Consider the following 22,841-nt stretch of genomic DNA (forward strand, 5'->3'; position numbering starts at 1 on the left):
CATAATCCTGACCCACCGTAACAACCCTACCATAATTCCATTAGCAAAGGAGGTTTGTCACTAGATTACAGTGGCTTAAATGCCAGAGAATGCAAGAAATAACAACCAGTTATCTATCTGACTTTATATCCTGAATTCTACTTGTAACATAGGCTATTGGGAAAAGGTAGAGTTGACTTGCAACTTCGTGTCTGAAGTAACCTAATAATGTCAATGCAGTTTTGTATTGTTTCTGGGGCTCACTCACTTTGGGTTTGTAGTCAAGGCTGTTTTCTGGCATAATCAGTAGTATAAGTATAGTATAAGTATATATACTTTTTTGATCCTGTGAGGGAAATTTGGTCTCTGCATTTATCCCAATCCGTGAATTAGTGAAACACACTCAGCACACAGTGAACACACAGTGAGGTGAAGCACACACTAATCCCGGCGCAGTGAGCTGCCTGCAACAACAGCAGCGCTCGGGGAGCAGTGAGTGATTAGGTGCCTTGCTCAAGGGCACTTCAGTCGTGCCTACTGGTCGGGGTTCGAACCAGCAACCCTCCGGTTACAAGTCCAAAGCGCTAACCAGTAGGCCACGGCTGCCTGGCTGCAGTAGGAGGGATGCTGTCCTGATGCTTCAGAAATCAGTGTACTGTATATCCATTTTAAAAATCCATTCATTATCCAAACTCATTTACATGAGATGAGGTGTGACTAATCTTTGATGCTTCCTGCTACTGACTATTAGACCTATAAGACGATTGGTCACTGACACCATAATGCAGGGCAATATGGATACACTGTGTTGCGGTATGCTATTTAAAAAGGTGGATAAACGCAATTTAGAGGTGCATAAAAGATATTCTGAATTTCAGGAGGTGCATAAATGGCATTTACGTGCGTTTACGTCCGATTATAGCATACTATCTCTTTGGTAGAGTTGTAATATAAATAGTATGCTATATCAACTCTAGTATGCTATATCAACTCTACCTCTGGAAATATTGTAAACAAAGTAGCATAGTTGTCTAACTTCATAGTCTACTGGTTGGACTATTTCAGTTTCCCCATGTGTGTAAGTTTCAAAGTAATATTTTTTTCTCCTTGGGACAGGCCCTTTTGAGTCTTGGAAAACATTCGTATTGAAATGATCAGTCAACTTGAATGTAAGACTTTTAAACAAATGTGTGCAGCATGCTAATGATGCTAACCAGATTTAATAGTAATTTAGTTAGTTGTCTTCTATGCATCCTTGCTTTCACGATTGTGAATGTTTTACTTGGATTAAATGTGCATGCCAAGGGGTGCGTGTCAAATGAGCGAGAGAGAGAGCAGGGCAAGGAGAGGGGGTTTACTTCTATACTGTTTGGTAAAGTTGCATGCACAGTCTACAATGAAAGCTATGAAATTATGATTTATTTATTTATGGACAACATACCAGTAAGTAAGGTGGGAGAGGTGTGTTGCTTGTGCAGCCGCGTAAACTGCAAAGTGCTGCGGGAAACACTAGAAGGTGTGTGTCACGAATCTGCCTTCTCATACCGTGAGACGGTTTGTGGATATGAGTGTCGTGATTTTGGTTTCGATATGCATATCGTTACAGCCCTATCAGTAGGCACTGCTTTGTTTATGTTTTTATTTATCCACACATTGAGCTAGCAGCAGAACGTGGTCTACAAGATAGTGGGCTGTGGGCAGTGACACTTTTTTCACCACACAAAGGCAACATAAGGCCTCTACTGTAAGTAATCAAGCAGCATCATAGCTAGTGCTTTGAAGTCTGTCAGGTGTGCAGTTTCTATAAAACTAATGGATCCTGCAATGTGGTTCTTATAGTTTCAGAGAATTCAACTTTTAAATCCAATATATATATATGGTGTCCACATTACTGAAGACTTAACATGGACTGTTAACACTCAATATGTTCTGAAGAAGTCCAGACAACGACTCTACTTCCTTCGTCAGCTAAGGAAATTCAAAGTTTCTACATCCATCGTGAAGGCCTTCTACACTTCAGCGGTTGAGAGTGTTCTAACTGGTAGCATCATCACCTGGTATGGGAACTCCACAGTTAGAGGTTGTAGTACTCTGCAGAGAGTAATGCGCTCAGCTTAACGTACTATAAGAACTCAACTCCCTGCTCTACAAGATATCTATTCCAGAAGAGTACTCCTAAGAGCCCAAAAGATTCTGAAGGACTCTTCTCATCCTAACAATGGATTATTCCTACCGCTGAAATCAAGAAGACGCCTATGTAGTCACAAAGCCAGAACTGAGAGACTCAGGAGAAGTTTTTATCCCCAGGCCATCCGAACTCTGAACTCACACTATACTGACTTTGCACACATTCACTCCTCAGCACTCTCAAACATTTCCCAACTCTGAACTCACACTATACTGACTTTGCACTCATTCATTTCATTATTTCATCAGGAAGCTTCTCCAACACACATATTGCACACTGCCCCCCCCCCCCCCCCCCCCCCCCCCCAATACACAGCACATTGTCTCATGAGGAAGCTTCTCCAACACACATATTGCACACTGCCCTCTCCCCACATACACAGCACACTATCCCATCTCCCTTTTCATCCCCCCAACACACACACACCAAGACCCCTGGCAGTTGGGTTAGCCCCTTGAGCTGTGGATCTGCCCAAGGTTTCTTCCTTGGTAAGGGAGTTTTTCCTTGCCCCTGTTGCTCTTGGGTGCTCCTTGTTGGTGGTGCCCCCCCCAATCCCAATCCTCCTCCCCCACCTTTCTTATGCAGCCCTTGCCACTTAATCTACTAAACCCCTCTTCTACTGCACTTTTATATATATATATATATATATATATATATATATATATATATATATATATATATATATATATATATAGTTTGGTTGGTTGCCGTTTTAAATATAAATGACAATACACAAATACAGTTCTACTGAAGTGACTTTGAATACAAAATGTAAAAAAATGATTTATGAAAATTCATTAAAATGGTGGATATAGCGTTTTGGAACGAAACTGTTCATATATATATACCTATTTTTATACCTATTTCTAGTTACCAGGGGTGCCAATAATTCTTGAAGGCACTGTATGTATACCTACTGTATATGTATGATATATGAAAAAAATTAATACAACACACATGCAGAAAAAATGAAACAAGTGTAAAGTTGTAAAGTTACCTTCAGAATCTTCTGACTTGGAAACCATTTCAGACACTTTACTCTTTTTGGATTTCTGAACAGTAAACAAAAACACAGAACACAACAGGGTTAGTCTTTAGCAGTCCAATATAAAATGTACAGAATATAGGCCTAGAGAACCCATGTCACATGTTTGTGCATGATTCGTATGACAGTAAGAGGTTGCAGAGGGTTGCAGATCATGGACATATAAACATGACTTTTATGTCAGTTTAAGGTTAAAATAATCTACATGAACCAAAAAGTAAATATGTTGAGATCCATGTTTTGTATACCACAGGTTACTCTATACAACCAAAGGTGGCGCTGTGTATAAGTAAGTAAGTATAAGGACATATACTTTTTTGATCCCGTGAGGGAAATGTGGTCTCTGCATTTAACTTAATCGGTGAATTAGTGAAACACAAACAGCTCACAGTGGACACACAGTGAGGTGAAGCACACACTAATCCCGGCGCAGTGAGCTGCCTGCTTCAACGGCGGCGTTCGGGGAGCAGTGAGGGGTTAGGTGCCTTGCTCAAGGGCACTTCAGCCGCGGCCCACTGGTCGGGGCTCGAACCGGCCACCCTCCGGTTACAAGTCCAGAGTGCTAACCAGTGGGCCACGGCTGCCCCCAAACTCTGTGGTAACTCTATATAAAATATTGATCTCAATGGTGCATTTTGCCCGTGTTCAGGGTGGAAAATAAAAAAGAAAGATTTGCATAAGGCAAGTCAAATTGGTGTCGCAATGACAAAAATTGAGTCCCAGGCTGGCTGACTCAATCCTTGTCAAATCAGACACACAGTCTCAGATTTTGTTCAAAGTTTGTCTACATAATGTTTCGGTCCCAAAACTAACACATGAAAAATATTTTTGTTCAATTCTAATGTTGCTTCCATTGATTTCTATAGTAATTACAGTCAAAAATGCCATATCTTGAAATCTATGTTTGGGCACTGGCATCTTAAAAAGTAATATTCCTAGCCTGACCAAACTTTGTAGGATTGAAAGACAAACATGGCCATTGATTTGATTTAAGGCCCTATATTTGGAATGGATTGCAACAAGAGTGATACTGAGGGTATTCATTTGTTTTTGTACCCATACAACATCAGTATTTTGACTGTGAATACAATACTTTATTAATGCTGGGTCGATATGTTAGGTCTCGACAACATATGATGCCAATGATGTACAGTACTGTGCAAAAGTCTCAGGCACCTTACATGTTTTGCTTCAGCAATGCCAAAAGGACCATATTGTCTATTTCTCACTTTCTTAATTAGAATATCACTTTCTTAATTAGAATACCAGAGAACACAGGAAATATATACACTCAGTAGGCCATTTAAATACACATAAAATGTCGGTTTTTTTTCTGACCCGATTTCAGTCTCAAGCTACCATTAGATTTGTTGTTTTAGCAGTGTTATAATGACCAATCACCCAAGGGGGGAGCTCTTGATGGAGCGGTCGTTCCCCATGTAAGCCACTGATGGGCATGTCTGACCTGCCAGAAGCTGCTGGTAGATACAGCTACGATGGGTGTCTCAAGAGCATTTTGTCAGGCAGCAAAGTGGAGGAGCCACCTGAAAAGTACTGTACTGTACATCTTGGTGACCCTCTTCATTGTATGGTGGTAATAGTGTCAGCTTGCCTCATCAAGGTTCTTTGAATAGCAAACTTTGGCCACGCATTTTCCACTTTAGGTGAGCAATGAACTCTTCCAGCTGTAGCTTTTTAATGAGATCGTCGATCTGTCAGTGTAGTCATCTCCTTTCCACTTCTGATACCAATGTGTCAGAGCCAGACCCAGTATCAGTACCAACTGACTTCAGCCTCCCCCTTGTGAGATCGGTCATTATAACAAATGCAAAAACAACCAATCGTATGGAAGACTAGAACCTGAACCAGACATGCAATTTCTTTGTTTGTTTTTTATATTCCCTCCATCTTCTGGTTTAATTCTAATAAAGACAATGAAAAATAATATGGTCATCATAACATTGCTAATTACACTATTATACTTATTTATAATATTTATCTATGTTACAACACTGCCTAATGAAATACTTCAACAAAGGTGATCCTACTATGTTCCTACTAGCTACCCCACCTACCTATTGTAGTCCTCTGAAAATGACTGAAAAATGTTTTAGCCTTACTTATTTGTGGAGACCTTACTGTTAATGTTACACTTTTTCCACTTTACACCCCAAATCTAGGGGCTCATAGAAAATGATGAGCATGTCGAGCAAACTTTTCGTGATTCAGTCGTACTGAGAAAATGTTTGTCTAGAACATACAAAGTCTGGGCTGGCTATGAATAATACATTTCAATATATCAATGCCAAAACATGGCTTCCAAGATAATTTGTTTTTCAAGTTGTAAAACTAAAATAATATCAAGGTCTTAAAACAAAATAGTTTTCACAGGCTTTGGTTTTGGGACCCATTCATGATATAGACAAGATTTAAACAAGCTCTGACACAATGCAGCAACAACCTTGTCAAATTTGACCCATAACACAATGCAGACAGACTACAAAAAAGGGAGAACAAACTATTTCTGTTACATTCAGAATGATGTGCATACATACAAGTAAACATGCTACAAAACAATAAAAAAAAATACCCTTGTTCTCTTCATTCCAATAATCATTTCAGGTAAAGTAAGAATGTGAAAGAACAACTTGAAGGTGAATACCTTTGCTGCTTTGGCCTTGGCTCTCTTTTCCTCCATTCGCAGCTTCAGTTTCTCCACCTCTTCGTTGGTTCCATTGAGAACAACGAGATCTCCCTCTTGGAATGGGTCTCCACACTGCAGGAAGCAAAAGGCAAGTTGAATGGTGACTTACCAATACAATATCAGAACTATATTTGTTAAATTTGACCCAAATTAGCTGGAAATAGGCGGAAAACAGAAACCAAAAAAATACTGCCTTTTAAGATAGTGTTCGATGGCAGCAAGGCATCGAGGCATGTCCGAATCAAATATTGGTATATCTTTTGCCTTCTAAGACACCTTTATTTTGATGGACTGGGAAGGCAATGTGGATGCATCCTTCATGTTGCCTTCAACGTCAACATCCAAAATTCGATCTAATCATGAGCAATCGTTGGCAATTGGCAACAACTGGAAGACGTCATGAGCTTTGCAGTCAAACTGCTTTCTGGTCCATGGCTGTGTCTCAAACCGCCTACTTGAACACTTCAACTACTTAGTTTAAATATATACAAAGATTATACATGGCGGAGCAAGATAGTTCATCGTAGTTCATGTCTTTGGGCGCAAAATGTGGATCGAGTTCAATAAAGAGAAGTGTCGCTGTCGTTGACACGTACGTTGATGCGTACGTAGTAACCGGGCAACAGCAGTAGAATAAATAACAGGCGCACACCTGATATAAAGTTGACCAGACTGGAATGCTCAAAAATGCTAAAAATGTACCTGAAACTGTCAGAAGGGTTTGAGGATCATGAAAACTCTATAGAACCAAGATCTTAGCATATGTGGTGAAATTCTGAGCTATGGCCATAGACTTCAATGGAACAGTCGCTGCCTCTGCTCCCAGCCCTAATGCAGATTGCATGGTGCTTAATTACAGTTTTTTTCAATCGCTAACAAGCGCTTGTCCATACTTCAGATACTTTTTCTAAACTCTTAACACAGACTCACACCTACAAAACACAATTGGACAAATGGATAATTTTCTTCTCAAAAACACATTTTGTTAAATATATAATAACTCTTCATTTTAAAACAGAACACATCTTTCTCTGCCCCCACTAACTTCACAAAAACACTGGAAATCTGACTCAAAATGAAATTATTCTGTCAAAGAATAACACTTTTCATTTTTTCATTTCACAAGATGCAGTCAATCAAAGTACACAAGGTTTCAAAATACTGGCTATTGTTGACATTACAAAAACTGCATAGACGTTTAGGTTTCAGTTTTACAGGTATTTGCATGCAAAATATGCAATACACCATTTTTACACTAAATTTCTTGGTCTGGAACTGGAAGTCCACATTCAAAAGCATTCCAGTAAAAAGCAAATCAGTTTTTTTCCCCTTTACTGTTTACTACAGGAGGTACAGTAGAAATACTGTTTACAGTATGATAGAACAGAAGTTTTAGAGTATTGCTATTACAGTTTTGCTATTTTACAGTATTGCCGAGATAAAAAAGGGGGGAACTAAAAAAAGCCCAACATTACTGTATCTAATCTCTGCGATCTTCAGAGTTAGGCCATGTTTTCATCAACATCGCATCTGATATTATCCAAGGCGATGCACCTGGGATAAAACCATTTGGTAGCAGAAGCTGAGCAAAAGCAGAGGTTTTTATACGGTCTCTAAGGTTTGGAATATTGTGTTTGCTATTGTGGGATGTTGTGTGTTAACATTCGTAAATACTACAAAAGCAATCCATAGTTTTGTTGGGAGGTAATAGCTTGTCTGTTAAGAAAATGTAAGCATTGTGGAAATGTGTTCACTGACTGCATATTGTGTAAAAACGACATGAAATGTGTGAATGGTATGGCCACAAAAGACTGATGCTGTGCTAATTGTGTTTAGAGTTTTGAAAATGTGACAACTGGTCAGACAAATGCTTGTTAGCGACTGAAAAAAACTGTAATACACCTGTGGAAAGGGGCCAGATGAAACCCATGAATTGGTGGTATCCAGCTGAACGATAAACCTAGGTTAGCAATTGGCTGCCAACATCTCATGCTGTACAGTGAGGGAGTGGCTTTGCAGCTCCCGGGTACACCCTGTGGCGTGTTATAGTTGATGAGTATTAATTTGAATTGGTTGCTGGCTTGATTCGGCCAGTGCAGAATGTCCCAATCAATAGTAAGGATCTTTCCTGTGTATAACTGAAAAATAGCTTGACGAAACAAATGGCAAGCATTATGACTCATGACATTTTGCCTACTCATGGTATAAAAAGGTGCTATATTAATGTGATCATGTGAGAAGGCTATGGACAGATTGTGAAGTATTATTTAAAAATGTTGTTGTACTCAGCATACTCATTACAAGCTGTTAACATACAAAACACATTCATTACTTTATATTCCAGCCTATATTTGTAATGTAGAAACATTTTTTTTTTTTTTATCCTGTAAATCATTTTGGAACAACTCAGTTTTTCTTTTTTTTAAAATGTGCTATGCAAATAAATATGACTTGACTCTGCATATTCATACTCAGTTTCTCTCTTACTCTCTCTGACATGCACAGATGAACACAAAGACAAAAGCTGCTAAACTAATTCACCACCAGGGGACCTATTGTATACCACGGCAAGCTGAATGTGACCTCTATCAGTGTTGACAAGAGGGCTAATCTCCGGAGCTGCTCAGGCAGCAAACGCAGGCACACACGCACCAGTCCGCTCACTCACTGAGAGCTGGGAGCTGAGGCTTCCAACACAGACAAGATTCAGTTCAATCCAACTGGGCAGGCAGAGTCAAACAAGTTCATGATGGAGAAAAGCTGGTTGGATACATATATACAGAGGAGTCAAGAGAGCAGTGGAAAGGGTGAAGGAGTGAGAGGAAGTGAAAAACAGCCAGAAAGATAAACTGTAGTGTGTGCTTGTGTGTGTGTGTGTGTGTGTGTGTGTGTGTGTGTGTGTGTGTGTGTGTGTGTGTGTGTGTGTGTGTGCTTGTGTGTGTGTGTAAGAAGGGGAGGAGACTTGGCTGGTTGCTATGCTGGATTGGCCCTCTCCCAGTCATGTCCCCTCATGGGGAATGGAAGCAGAGCAGCTCCTCAGCAGAGGGGGGTGGCAGAGGAGGACAGCAGCCACAAACACCCCGCACAGACAGACAGCTAATGTGACGGTGGCAGGAACAACAACAGCAGCAGCAGCGCTGGCAGCGACCGTGACAGCGACAACTACAGTGGCCTCGTGCATTAGACGCTCGGGTGGTGGAAACACAGAGCCAGGAGTTAGCCACCTGATTCTCCGCTGTGTGTGAGAGAGAGAGAAAGAAAGAGAGAAAGCACCAATCACCGCTGCAAAGCTCCAGGCCTGGACCTAGAACCTCACTAATGTTTAACCTCGTTCATCGCAAAATGTCCACATGCGGAGGCTCTTAAGGTACAGTAGCACGCTCTTGGCAAAAACACTGATGGTGACGCGAGTGAGTGGAATACAAAGGCGGGATAGACACATACGTCTATGCAGCAGGGGGCTGGGCATATGAGCGAAATTTGAATTTTTCTTTTGTTCAATGATGATTATTAAACACTCCACACTGCTTGCCAGTGTAGAGAGCTCAGTCCAGGTGAACTTTATCTTTAAACAGCTCATTCATAGAGCGAGCCCTTCGGCTGCAGCTGTCTGATAAATGAGCTGGGGATCCACAGGTGCTCCGGCTACTTCTCTTCACTGATTACGTGAGTTAGATTATGCATTTATTCTCTTTTGCCATGTTCAGCTCACAGGCTGTGGCTACTGCTAAGGTTTTTAATGCTTTCATAATGTTAGAGGTAAGAATTGTAACTTTGATAATTCATGACTTTCAAAAATATCTGCATTTTTAAACCATCAATTTTGATTGATCTTTCTATTGCAATATATTTTACAATAAAGTAAGAATTGTAGTAATCAAATTTTGCCTGATGCAGATACAGAGGTATGTACTGAGGAGTGACAGATTAGAAAAGTAAATTTGAGATACTGTAGAAAAAGTTGTTACTTCACATAGATGCCAATAGGGGCAATATTGTAAATATATAAAATAACACAATTTTTACATAAACATTTCTTTGGCCAACTTAGCTTTTATTCCATGCACTGGCATCAACATGTGTTTGTTTGTCACTCAAGGTTGCCTACCTTGCTCAAACCCTGGAGATTTCATTAAAAAGCCACACATTTCCATGATAAGTACAAATCTCAGATGTACGATCAGCCAATGAGACACATTCTACTGGGCTCAGGTGAATAGCGTACCCAGGGAGGCGATTAGATAACAACTGAAGGTCAGCAGACCACATGGGCTTCTTTGTTTCTGGAGTGTTCCACACTCGTTTTTAAGACTGGTGATGTAGGCAATTCAATGGCTCTATATCTCAAGGGGTGCCATTGCACTGTGCCACTGCACAAGACTGCATAGTGTAGGTGAAATACCCCTATATTTCCAGTTCAATAGCTAGCATGCCTACAGCAGTCTGGAAAGTAAAACAAAATGCTACCTTCTGATTCACTCATGTGGTGACCTGGTGGTGGAGGTGAACCAAAACCGTCAGTTAAATTATGAGAAGAGTGTAGCTAAAAGCCTGAGTTTGAAGCAGTCAGTTTTTGGTTCTTTTTTTACTCGAAACGAAAGCTAAAATCTTATGTCACATACACAACCATACACAGAGTAATGTGCAGTGAAATGCTTAGGACAAATGGGCATGAAGGATCAGATTTAATTTACAGGACTCCAGACTAAACATTTAAATTGGTTGCATTGGTGCGCCTAACTTCATTTAGATGCAACGGCACATAATGTAGTTGCACCCACAACATTTTCTCAGCACGGCAATAATAGGTCAGAAAAAAAAAAAAAAAAGAGAAATAATTTCATAGATCACTGTGCTCACATTAGGCTACTATTACATGTTATTCCACTGCTTGGTTGAATTTCCCATTGTCCTACGTAATTTAGAACGATCATTACCTTTATGTTATTTGAACACTTGAAGTAGATCCATTTGTTTGGCCGTATCAAACTTGTATATTAATTTGCCGAATACGTTGTGAAGTTTAAATTAACTGTCACATTGCATCCGAGCTGTAAAATACATGTTATGTGTGGCATATCCAGCTACTCTGGATTCAATTCAGTGCCTCTGTGCTTGCTGACGGAAAAACAGAAAGCTGTTACTTGCACTAAGCTGGCTCTCCCACATCACCATGTTTGCTACGGTCCTCCTCCTCTACTCTTCTCTACAGTTACCTCTTCTTGACTTTCTCTTGCTACTTCAGCAGCACTGGTTGAAGCTGGAGATGTATACAAAGTAATGCATACAAGTAGGATATCTAAATCACTGGTCAATTTTTCTATGTGCTTTTTAAGTTTCTGTTTTATCCTCACAGAGAGATGGAAAGACAGATACAGAGATAGAGTGATAGAGATCTGTAGATAGACAGAATAATAGCATGTAGATATTCTGTATGGTCATACATTATAAGTAATCAAACCTACTGTTTACATTACAGCAGGTGGGATCTTGTTCTGGCTACTGCTGTGATAGCATGCCCCAGCTGGAGGATGCCAAATGCAGCTTCCTCTTTTGCCTTGGAATTTGCATTTTTATCTGCTCAATCATATACTTGAAAACCACAGTTTTTGACACACCACAAGCAAAGAGTCGCATCCTCACATGCAGGCCTTTCCCTCAGCACTGTCCAGCCCTGGGCCACAGCAGGAATGGGACGAGATGGCAAAGCACTGAGTGCCATCTGGAGGGTTACTTCATGGCCCCGGTGCTGAATTGTACTCAGATGTGGTCAGATTTTCATTTCATCACCAGGACTTTGAGCAAAGAGGAAGAAGAGTACCCTTTGGCCTTTATCATCACGATCCATAAAGAGCTCGAGACATTTGTGAGGCTCCTGAGAGCCATCTATGCCCCGCATAACGTCTACTGCATTCACGTGGACAGGAAGGCACCTGAGGACTACAAGAAAAGCGTCCGGCTCCTGGCTGGGTGTTTTGACAATGTTTTCTTAGCCACAGTGAGCGAGAGGGTGACTTATGCCGGTTTCTCCCGGCTGCAGGCCGACATCAACTGCATGAGTGACCTGGTAAAGTCCTCTGTCCGCTGGAGGAAAGTCATCAACCTCTGTGGGCAGGACTTTCCCATTCAGAGCAACCTGGAGCTGGTGCGATACATGCAGAGCAAAGAGTGGCGAGATCGGAACATGACACCTGGGATCAAGCAGCCAAAGGATAAGCGCTATCGCACAGAGTTTCAGTATGTGGAAGCGGACGACTCCTATGTAGTACAGCACAAGAGGGGCCACAAGAAGAGCCTCCCGCCACACAACCTCCAAATATATTTTGGAACAGCCTACTACTCCCTGACCCGTGCATTTGTACAGTTTGTTCTGGAGAGTCCAGTAGCAAAAGACTTTTTGGAGTGGTCTAAGGATACGTTCAGCCCAGATGAGCACTACTGGGTAACACTGAATCACATTAAAGGTGAGTGAAAATAAGTTAGCCCTAAGCAGATAGACAAGACAGACCACAGCGACAGGAAGTGGGAGAAAAGGATGGGGTGGGATGGGGAAATTATTGTAAGTCAGAATCGCACCTGTGTCCCTACAGGCACCTGGACCCACAAATCAAAATGACATAATCCTAACAGCTGTTTTGAGTCAAGGCTATATGCTCAGCCTATTGAATAACTTGATTATAGAGAAAACAAACCATTTTGTGGAATGATGCATCATCATATGAAATTTGCAACGGCGTGACTCAAAAACAGTCTCTAGTGGCCTACAAGTGACATCACACTGTCTGCCACTCGTTGCATTCTGAGATGTTCTTTAATGCGGGACCATTATCGCTCGTTTCAATTTAGGACCTTGCAGTTGGAATTGTCGTTTGCTTATTCAAAGTCAAAAGACAGTCCAAAGTAGCCTGGGCTATTCGAAGTGTCCGTTTATTGCACATCATTTTTTACGTCATTTTGAAGAGCCATTGCATACCTGTGTGTGTTGGCGTGTTGTTGCAAAATCCACGGAGTCATTTTATGCAAGCAAACCGCATACAGAGGGTCTTTATTGTTGAGGTCAGACATGTTAACACATCCTTCACTCGCTAAAGTTTTTACCCGTGTAACCTACACTGATCCAGTTCTGCCAAAGCCCTGCTTTTATCCTCACTGGTAGCTTACACTACAGTGCTGTGTGGGAGGGGGAGTGGCTAGCTGCGAAAGCCAATGTGTCCTTCTTTTACCGATATATTTAACAATATCTTTTTCATTTCTTATTCAGACAACGTCAAATTTGTCACTGCACTTACTCATGCCCGTAGCAAGACACCTGCCAAGTGAAATCAGTCTGACAAACAGTTAGCGAGATATGCGTGCCACAGACATTAGGACACACAGACGGACACACAGACACTTCTTGCTTTTATAGATATAGATGGCCTAAAATCAATTGGGAGTAATCAATTCTCATCCATCCCAGGAAGAGATGTAAAAAAGAAAGCCCTGGTACACACAAGCTCTGTGAAGTTGTGCTTGAGCCATTTCCAATGGGCACACTGATACACACCCCAATACAATTGCAAATCTCATGATGGAAAGGAGTCAGTCCTCAGTAAATATCCCTATTGAAATGATGACATGTTTAACACAAACATTGATCCTGCAGTCAGTACAGAGATTCACAAAATTGTATACACACACATCTATCGGTTGTGTGATGGTCATTTTACTCCATAATTCATAATTCTTGAGTGGACGGGAAACAAATTGAATTATGCATTCCTCTGACCACAGATGCACCAGGAAGTCATCTAAATGGAGGCTGGGAAGGGGATATTCGTGCCATAAAGTGGAAAGATCAAGAAGGAACTACACATAATGGCTGTAAAGGTAACATTAGACCGTAACAGTCCTGCCCACAGCCGATTCCGGAATGGGGCATCAACCTTGTTTTGAGAAGAAATGTTTTATTTGCAATTTAACAGAAAAGTACTACACTACCCAACATCCTAATGTGTAAAAGCTGGTAAAAGCAGAGCCTTTGATTGGTAGAGATCGCCGTTGTCATGGAAATGTTTAATGCCACTGTTCCCACGCCTGTCGTTTCGTTACTCGCTGGAATCCAGATGGATACCGAGGCTGTCAGAACCGATCTGTTGCTGTCCGATAAAACGTTTTTCTCATCTTGAAAGTTGAATTTACTCAATAGAAACGGTAGGAAGTTAGTCATCTTCTTGTTAACATTAAAATATAGGCATGTTAAACTATCATTAGGCTGCAAATGTTCGTAATGTGTAAGTTTGAACATGCTCATGGGATAGTAGTTCCTTCACTCAGAATTTAAAATATGTACACAGACTTGTACCTTGTGCCTTTTTTTATTTTGTTCGTTTTTTTTTTTATTCAAAATGATATGTTGTATGATTATGAGTCACGTAGTAGCTGGTTAGCCTAAGGCATGGTCTAAAACTCTTTATATATGGATTTTTCCAGACGTCGATTGGAGAAATTAATGGGAAACATACTTTCGTAAACTAAGCTCTCTAGGAGGAGGGGCGGGACTGTTGAGGTCTATTCATATGGTCAACTCCATAAAAAGTTGATGTTAAAATGTTCACTTGGGTTTATATTTCATTGTATGTAACCACTCTGATAGAAACTGATATACAATACAATTGCACACTTTTAAATAATAATCTAGGTGTTATACCCACACTGACACATTTCCCAAATAGCCATGTTATACTTAAAAGAAATGATATCAACAGATCTCCAGCAACCAACATGTTCCTGATTAGTAACGCCTACCTTGAAATAAATCTCTAGGTGGGTAAGCCTATGTATTTTTCTGTCAACATACCAGCTACCAAGTACACTTATCTTACATTTCTTACTTACATGCCTTATCAAAAAGATAAAAGGGCTTGCGGTAAAAACAACGACTACACTCCCCTGAAAGTCACAGAACAAAATATTAATCCTGATGCTAATTAAGGACAGTTAATAAGTAGATGAGTCTTTTGAACCACTGAAAGTAGTATTTGAGCTACTTTGTGCTTGAATCAATCAGACCAAACACTAACTCTCAGATCGATGACTTGAAAAAGAAAATGTCTTTGTACAAATGAGGGTAGGGGTTTGTACAAGAGCAGGGTATACAGAAATCCTGAGGTGATATTCAATACATTCTCAACAATTTGAAAACCTCAACATCATTGAGTTTCATCGGCGACACCTTTCTAAGCCAAATTTGAAACAAAGTTGTTTTAATATATTGACCGGGGTAAGAAATTAATTGATTTCAAACTTCAGTTCATACCTAGTTGATTCTATTCAATACAATTTGATCCAATTGGTTAAGGGTATTTGGATGTTTATTGTGGTAATATGGTGGCAACATGGGGCGTAAGCTAACTGGCTAATTTGTTTTGTGTTTGTGATGGGCTGTGCCTAGGTTGATGGTGGTTGGCTAGGGTTTTTATGGTTATGGTTCAGTCCACATCAACGGGACGGACCAACCTAGACCATGCCTAGGTTGGTTAAGGGTATTTGGATGTTTATTGTGGTAATATGGTGGCAACATGGGGCGTAAGCTAACTGGCTAATTTGTTTTGTGTTTGTGATGGGGCCTAAGCTAACTGGCTAATTTGTTTTGTGTTTGTGATGGGCTGTGCCTAGGTTGATGGTGGTTGGCTAGGGTTTTTATGGTTATGGTTCAGTCCACATCAACGGGACGCACCAACCTAGCCAACCTAGACCATGTCTAGGCTGGTTAAGAGTATTTTGGGTATTGGATATTTCAATGTGGTAATATGGTGGCAGCATGGTGGGGAGTGTCTCCAGGACTCTGGTTTCACTGTTAAGCCTTCATGAGGTGTCGTGGGCCTAACTTAACGAAACATCCGTGAATGAGGGTGCCCACTTGATAACCCCAATGACATGCCGCATACTATATACTGCTGTTGGATGGGCCATTTGTCTTGTGTTTGTGACCATTTGTTGGCAGATTTGTGGGTAGCGTGCTTTTTAAAGTTAATTTGAGTAGGGGCTTCTGAATGTGTTTTTACCTTGGACTTTGGCACAAGGGATTTTAACATCGAATCCTGTGTGTTAATGTAATCCTACTTATAGCACCCCCAAATTACCCTCTGTGTGCACAAACAGTCAAGGGACTTTTTGAACTGCCTAGATACTAAAGTGTCCAGGAACTTTTATTTTGATGCGCCACCTCTGTGTGGTAAGCTAAATAAACATCAGGATGCAAAAGTAGCCTACTTCTTGTATTTCATTTTACATGTTATTTATTCTGACTACTATGAATTCACAAATTGATGCAAAGCAGGACATCGTCAGGTGTAAGCAGTTTGTTTAACTTAACATCTGCCCTCATACTTACTTCATTGTCAAGTGTCTGATATCGCTTGTAATAATAGCCTACTTCAAAATCACCTGTAGGCCTAATGTTAAGAAACAGAAGGAGAGCGCCTGTAAAAAGCCAGGATTTGCCAGTATTTAATGCACTTAAAATTATGTCAGCAATTAAGTTAAGATAACTTTGTGTGTTGTGCCTTCACAATGTGCGAGTCAAAGTTATTATTCACCTGTGATATTACTGATCATTTGAAGATTTTTCCAGCAGCGCACACAGCCTAGGAGTGGCGGTGTCCTGCTCCTGAATGCATGGAAACAATGAATGAGCTATTTATTGTTTAAAAAAATAGTTCCAAATTTAAAGGAGAAATCCGGTGAGTTCTCACATAGATCTCCATTTCGAGGTCACCGAGTACGGTCGGTTCAAAAAAGAAAAATTGCTTTTACCTAGCTTGAGTTGCTACAGCCAGCAGCTAACATAGCCAGGCAGATACAGCGCTACACTCTGGGGGCATGCCTGTGAGCTCCCATGTACATGGCTGGCTACCTTGTAAAATGTACTACCTTTTAAAAGCACACTATGCAGTTTTAGCTTAAAGTGCAAGTTTTTTTAGCTTAATTTACCTTAATTTAACAGCTTCAGAGTCATTGGAATGGTTATATGACTTTTTTCGGGTTGAATGGTGGCCGTCTCGCTTCCCCCTAGCGCCTGTGAGCGGAAAAAACACCCTTGCAACTGTGGGCCGACGGCCTCAGTGTCAGGAAGTATAACGAGTGTAACAAATTGCTTTACTGCATTCAAATACACATACACGCCAGGCACCGGCTAGAAAAAGGTAGCGATGGAGTTTCTCAGGCATTCGTCATGACAGAGCCAGCGAAAAAGAAGCAAAAACCGAGAAAACAGTAAGGAATATGCCAATACTGCATAGTTTACCTTTAATACTTTTTAAAACCCCACGGATACCCTCAAAAGGTTTAGTAATTCCAACTGTGTGCAATGCATTATGCAAATATTTTCTAAATACAGTGTGTAGAAAACGTGTAGTCTCCCACAAAAGTACATAATGGTATTTTAAGGATGTACATTTTGAGGATTTGCTGCAGACCTTACATTAAAAAGTTATGAAATTAATTCACTGCTACTAAGATTTGTTTATTAATTCAAGTCCAAAACTCACCTCCATAAATATGGGAACACCCTTATTATTATTATTATTATTATTATTATTATTATTATTATTATTATTATTATTATTATTGATAGATTGATTTATATAATCATTGTTGATCAAAATGCCATGTCTATAAAGCACAAACACCTTCCAAGGATATTCTACAGACGTTGACCATCTGATTTCAAGCAGGGAACACAAAATTAAGGTTTACAAAACAAGAGACTTCACTAGACCAACACTAATCTGTGTCTGTAATAATCCTCAATTTCAGGTCACTACATCAGGGATATCTGCATCTACAGCATAGAGGATATCCCTTGGATCATCAACAAGGAAAGTATGTTTGCCAACAAATTTGGAATTGAAACCTTTCCAGATGCTCTCCACTGTCTAGAGCAGTGGCACCGACTTAAAGTCCTGCAGCAAGCTGCAGTGCCCATACAGCCATCCTGGCATCTAGCACATGAAATTGACACCAGCCAATGCTGTAACAACACAGCAGGGCTGAAAAGCAATCTGCTATACCCAAGTTAGCTAATGGAAACTATATTGGAGATAAAGTAAGCTAAGGAATGCTGAAGGAAATGAATATGTTTACAATGCATCACAATAAATCAGATAGCCTTAAGGTACGCAAATGTGGCACTACTGAGATACGCAAACATTGCACTCTTGAGAACTTCGTAATAGGCACAGGCACGGGCCTAGAGTCAGTTAAACTGACAGTCTTTAGAGAGATGGCTGTGGTATAATTAGGTCTAGGCTCTCTTAAGAGAACAGTGGTGCAATGCCACTATGAACATGATGCAATCAACATCTCAGGTACATTACAACCGAATAACAGAAGCCAGTCCTCCACATTCACTCATGTGAAGATGAACAGCAGTGAATAACAAGCCATCCAGAGAATATATTTTGGTTTATTAAGTACTTAAAATGTTATATTTGGCAAATTACATTTAAGTAAAAAAAACAAAAACAAAAAAACACCTCACTCCAGTCCCTTATGCTTTCCATATAGGCCTTGACATTAATGAAAGCAGACATGTTTTGTGTTTTCTGAATGTAAGTTGAGCTGAAATGTAAACTATGTGTAAGTATATATAAAGTTAAAATTATGTGTAACTATTCTAACCTGTATAAACATGAAGACAGAATGAAATGGCTCTTGAAGCAAAGTGTGCCAACTAGATGTATTCAGGTCAGTCAATCCAAAGAAATAATATGAATTATTATTGTTATTTTTCATGATTAAAGCTGGAGGCACTCTGGGCTTTGGTGTACCATTTAATTCTGTTAGAAAATGTGCAAAAGGGAGAGGCAGATCAGATCTTTTGTGTAAAACAATCTGATTCAAATTCTTGCAGTGCAGCTTTTCAGATTCAGGATTTCCTTGTTTTTCACATTAAACCTGTTACATCCGCAATATTGACTACTAATGTTGACTGTTTGTTCTCCGATACCTCATCAGGAAAACATGGTCTAATGCCTTTATTTGTACCATAAAATAACCATGCAGACAACTGGAGTCTAGGGATATTTTGTTTCCATGGTAACCATAACTGTGTTTTGCTGTTTTTTTTAGTGGTGTTAGATAGTCATAAACTGTTTTCAGACATATCCTGCAGATCTTTGTCCAACGGATGTCCAACCCTTCGGGTGATTCCGATATGATGCTTACATGGGGACATTATGTGGACATTATGTGTGAACGACACCGATGCACATAAACTGAATCTCTGTGTGGTCAAACAGGTGGAACGTGGATGAACATGCACATTTTGAACAGAATCTCTGCATTATCTTCGCTTCGTTCAGACATGAGCTCATTTACATGACATCCGTCCAAAATACTAGGAGGGGAGTAGTGTACAGTAACAGCCGACTAAGTTCGGAGTTCCAAATGTTGTTCGGATATATCACCCAACTGCTTGATATCCACAGAACAGGTTGGAAAGTTGGAAAGCCCACTTCACCCACACACAAAAAGTGTGTGTGTGTGTGTGTGCGTGTAAGGCACTGGGCTAGCATGCAGTAGCCTGTGAATTTGTGGGCTTCACCACTTGTCGCCCAATAAATGGTCGCCTGTTACTACAGCGTTGGCCAAAGTTATTACAATATTGGGAGATATTACATTATTAGGTTCTGGAAAAAGTAAGATTGACCTGATAATGTAATAACCTCCCATTAATGTAATAATTTGTAACATTATCGGTACAGAGATTATTACGTTATTGGGAAATGCGCTTTATTACATTATCGGGGATTATTACATCATCAGGTTTTATTAAATGTTTTTGGAGTTATGAGGTTTTTTTATTACATTATTAGGAAATTATTACATTCTTACAAGGTAGACAGGAGACGATCAAGTCTCAGTGATATGCAAGATCCCAGTCTCAGTGAGGGCAAGAAGTTCCAAAGAAAGGTGGTTGGCATAGGCAGCAATAAAATCAGCTTTGTGTATTGCAGATTGGCAGTTCCACAAGCCCATTGAGAAGGAGGCGCTTGTAGCTGAGGACTGTTTTAATGACCAGAGGTTAGCTAGATTTCTGCGCCTTTTGGCCAGTGATAACAGATATGGAGGAGCGGCACATATTTGCCTTTGTTGGTGAACTTGCCCAGGTAAACTTGATCGTCTTGACCGCGTCCGGCTTAACCAAGGGCTGACTCTTACGCTGGCGCTTCAGCAATAAGCCTCTATTGTTATAGTGTCTGACAGCACTACAACATGACAAAACATGACATTTCTTTCTTCATTCTTTGTTCTTTCAAGATATTCTTAGGTTTGTTGGTGGATGCGATGTTCATTGCAATGTTGCAACGTTGATTGTATGCCATCAAACTACTCCTAATGCTAACAGGTTAACTACTATGCTACCATCATCCCAAAAATGTAAATGCAGCCTTAGATTTGCATGTGGTCTCCGCACGCCATCATTTACTTTTCCCATGAAAGCCTACACATCACACACACACACACAAACAGGTCAAATGCGTCTTATCATTCTTTATCATACTATGGAAAGAAGAACCATCACAAACGTTTTAATTGTATTAACTATTTTTAGCTTGTTTTTGTTCATATAAAAACAACCCCTTCCATCTACCACAATAAGGTCTACCTGAATGTTGTCTTAATGAAAAATAATACAAAGGAATTCTGTCGCTGTGCAATGAAAACAATGTGTCATAATGTATCAATACATTATACATAATGTATAATACTGTATCAATTTTGATGGCGCGATGTTTAATTATTTTGAAACAGTTTATTTTTTCACCAGGTAACGATTTTTGACATACATGTTATTTAGACAGTGACGATTTGGTTATTTCATGATGGTGGGAGTTTGTTTGCGACCTATAAACATAATCATCATAATCAAGTCAAATGACTCACTGCTTGCTCTGATCAGTTTCCATGTCATCATTTCCATAGAGGCAGAGGTAGGATGACAGGCATAAACTTCATATGACCTCAGTGCAGGTGGTTATATGGGCATGCTGAACTCATATCAGAGCCTTTGGTGGGTGGTTTGCATCTTTGATAATCAGTGAACGCTGATGATTACTGTAAAATCCATGGCTTTGTGTGTAGACTGCACTTTATTATGTTTGTGTACATTTTTACACTTTCATAAGTGACTGATTCCATAAATGTCTGCTTATTTTCTTTTATGTAATTTTAATTGTTTGAATTATTTCCATTATTAAAAGTATTTACATTTTTTGCAAGATGCCTTAGGTGAGGAATGTGTATCAAAACATAAACTACTTTTGATAAAAAGCTGCAAACATCGATCTGGAGAACAAGTTTGGTGGACAACAAGTTAGTGAGAAGGAAACGTCACAAGGTCAAAATGATGTGCAATGTCACAGAGATGTAAGCCTATGATATGTTTACTTTGAATGTGAAATCAAGTATAGTACAGACTCAATCAGATATTATGTCTACACTAATGCAATATATTGTATTTTGCATTTATTGCAAATTTTACATAATGCAGGCCTTAGCCTAATCAGGGGTGCCTTAACATTACTGTGGGCCTCAGGACTACAAACGTTTTCAAGCCCCCACCCCACACTCTGCCAAGCAGCTGGATGGAAAGATAGCCTATCGCCAGAGGTGTTTGGGAAAATAGCTCAGTCTTTTTTTAGTAACATGGATGAACTGGCCCTTTAAATAGCCTTGACATAGAGGTGCTACAATGTTTTGAGGAGAGGGAAGTTGACTTTGTATTTTTGTGAAGCCTAAAGGGCCAAAACGTATTAAATTATATTGACATTAGGCCGTAAGCATGGAGTCAACATGGGGGGGGGGGGGGGGCAAATGTGCATGGTGGGTGAAATCAGTTCCTGCCATTCTATTATGTACAAATGCATACACACATTACAGTGTTTCCAACAGAATTGAATTCCATTTGTGGTGGTTGGTTTGCAGAATTAACTTGAATACAAGTTTTTAACAAATTAGCACAGAGTGGTTATGATGCTAACCAGATTTAAGCACAATTTAGTACAACCTGGAAAATCATTGTGTGGTGGTCAATGTTGATATTGTGGTGGGCCGCCACAAATAAGTCAATGTATTGGAAACTCTGCATTATATATTACATTCTATGTAATATTCAAAAACTTGGGTGTGCAACATTGGCATCGGCAACTTCTCACTGCTATGCTGATGACACCCAGCTATATATGTCTACAAAGCATACCGTCTCTCTTCCTCCCAGCATGATCATTGCCTGTTTCCTACTCCACCGGCTCCAATTAATCCAAAACACTGCAGCAAGGATCACCCTCTCCAAATCTACAAGCCATATAACACCTGTGCTCACCAGCTTCATTGGCTTCCTACTGCATACCGCATCCAATTCAAAATTCTGCTCCTCACATACAAGGCCCTCCATCGTCATGCTCCCACCTATCTTACTGACCTCTTGGAGAACTACAACCCTGCCTGCTCACTGCGATCCTCCTCAGCAGGTCTACTTAACGCACCAAAAATGAACCTCAACACCATGGGAGAAATAGCGTTCGGTCACACTGCCCCTAAGGTCTGGAATTCTCTTCCCAATCACATCAAGAATTGTGAATCTATTATGAACTTTAAAAGAAATGTAAAAACCCATCTCTTTCAGCTTGCATTCTCACTGTAACTTGATTTGACTTCCTTATAGTGTGGTCACGATACCAAAATTATGACTTCGATACGATACCTGCCATAAATATCACGATGCTCGATACTGAAACGATACTACGGCGAAATCCTAAGATATCTGGAAAAGAAAGGATTCATACCTCCTCCAAGTGTATCGAGTCATTTGTGTTGAATTCGGTGCACTTTTGTAGTGTGCAGGTCAATTCTGGGTTCTAAACTTCCTACATAATTAT

General features: G+C 40.1%; 2 protein-coding genes across 2 annotated transcripts in view; one reads left to right on the top strand and one right to left on the bottom strand.

The window, feature by feature from the left end:
* The window catches only part of rtf2 (replication termination factor 2), a 36,601-nt gene that overhangs the window by 2,744 nt on the left and 11,016 nt on the right, over positions 1–22,841 (bottom strand). The window contains exons 6-7 of the mRNA XM_042089979.1: positions 5,875–5,988; positions 3,165–3,219 (exon numbers count right to left, since the gene is read on the bottom strand). Coding sequence (XP_041945913.1) covers positions 3,165–3,219; positions 5,875–5,988 — 169 coding nt within the window. The remainder of the gene's footprint in view (positions 1–3,164; positions 3,220–5,874; positions 5,989–22,841) is intronic.
* On the top strand, positions 8,701–17,993 carry gcnt7 (glucosaminyl (N-acetyl) transferase family member 7). The gene is made up of 4 exons (XM_042089978.1): positions 8,701–9,283; positions 11,396–12,380; positions 13,690–13,785; positions 17,716–17,993. The coding sequence occupies exons 2-4, from the start codon at positions 11,432–11,434 to the stop codon at positions 17,976–17,978; spliced, it is 1,308 nt and encodes a 435-aa protein (XP_041945912.1). The 5' UTR covers positions 8,701–9,283; positions 11,396–11,431; the 3' UTR covers positions 17,979–17,993.

Source organism: Alosa sapidissima, chromosome 4, assembly GCF_018492685.1.
Source record: "Alosa sapidissima isolate fAloSap1 chromosome 4, fAloSap1.pri, whole genome shotgun sequence".
NCBI lineage: Eukaryota > Metazoa > Chordata > Actinopteri > Clupeiformes > Clupeidae > Alosa > Alosa sapidissima.

Excerpts from the sequence above, each read along its gene's own strand:
- gcnt7 (XM_042089978.1), top strand. The coding sequence starts at position 11,432 with ATGCCCCAGCTGGAGGATGCCAAATGCAGCTTCCTCTTTTGCCTTGGA. Across the intron at positions 12,381-13,689 it reads AACACTGAATCACATTAAAG|ATGCACCAGGAAGTCATCTA; the intron begins GTGAGTGAAAAT and ends CTCTGACCACAG. Across the intron at positions 13,786-17,715 it reads TACACATAATGGCTGTAAAG|GTCACTACATCAGGGATATC; the intron begins GTAACATTAGAC and ends CCTCAATTTCAG.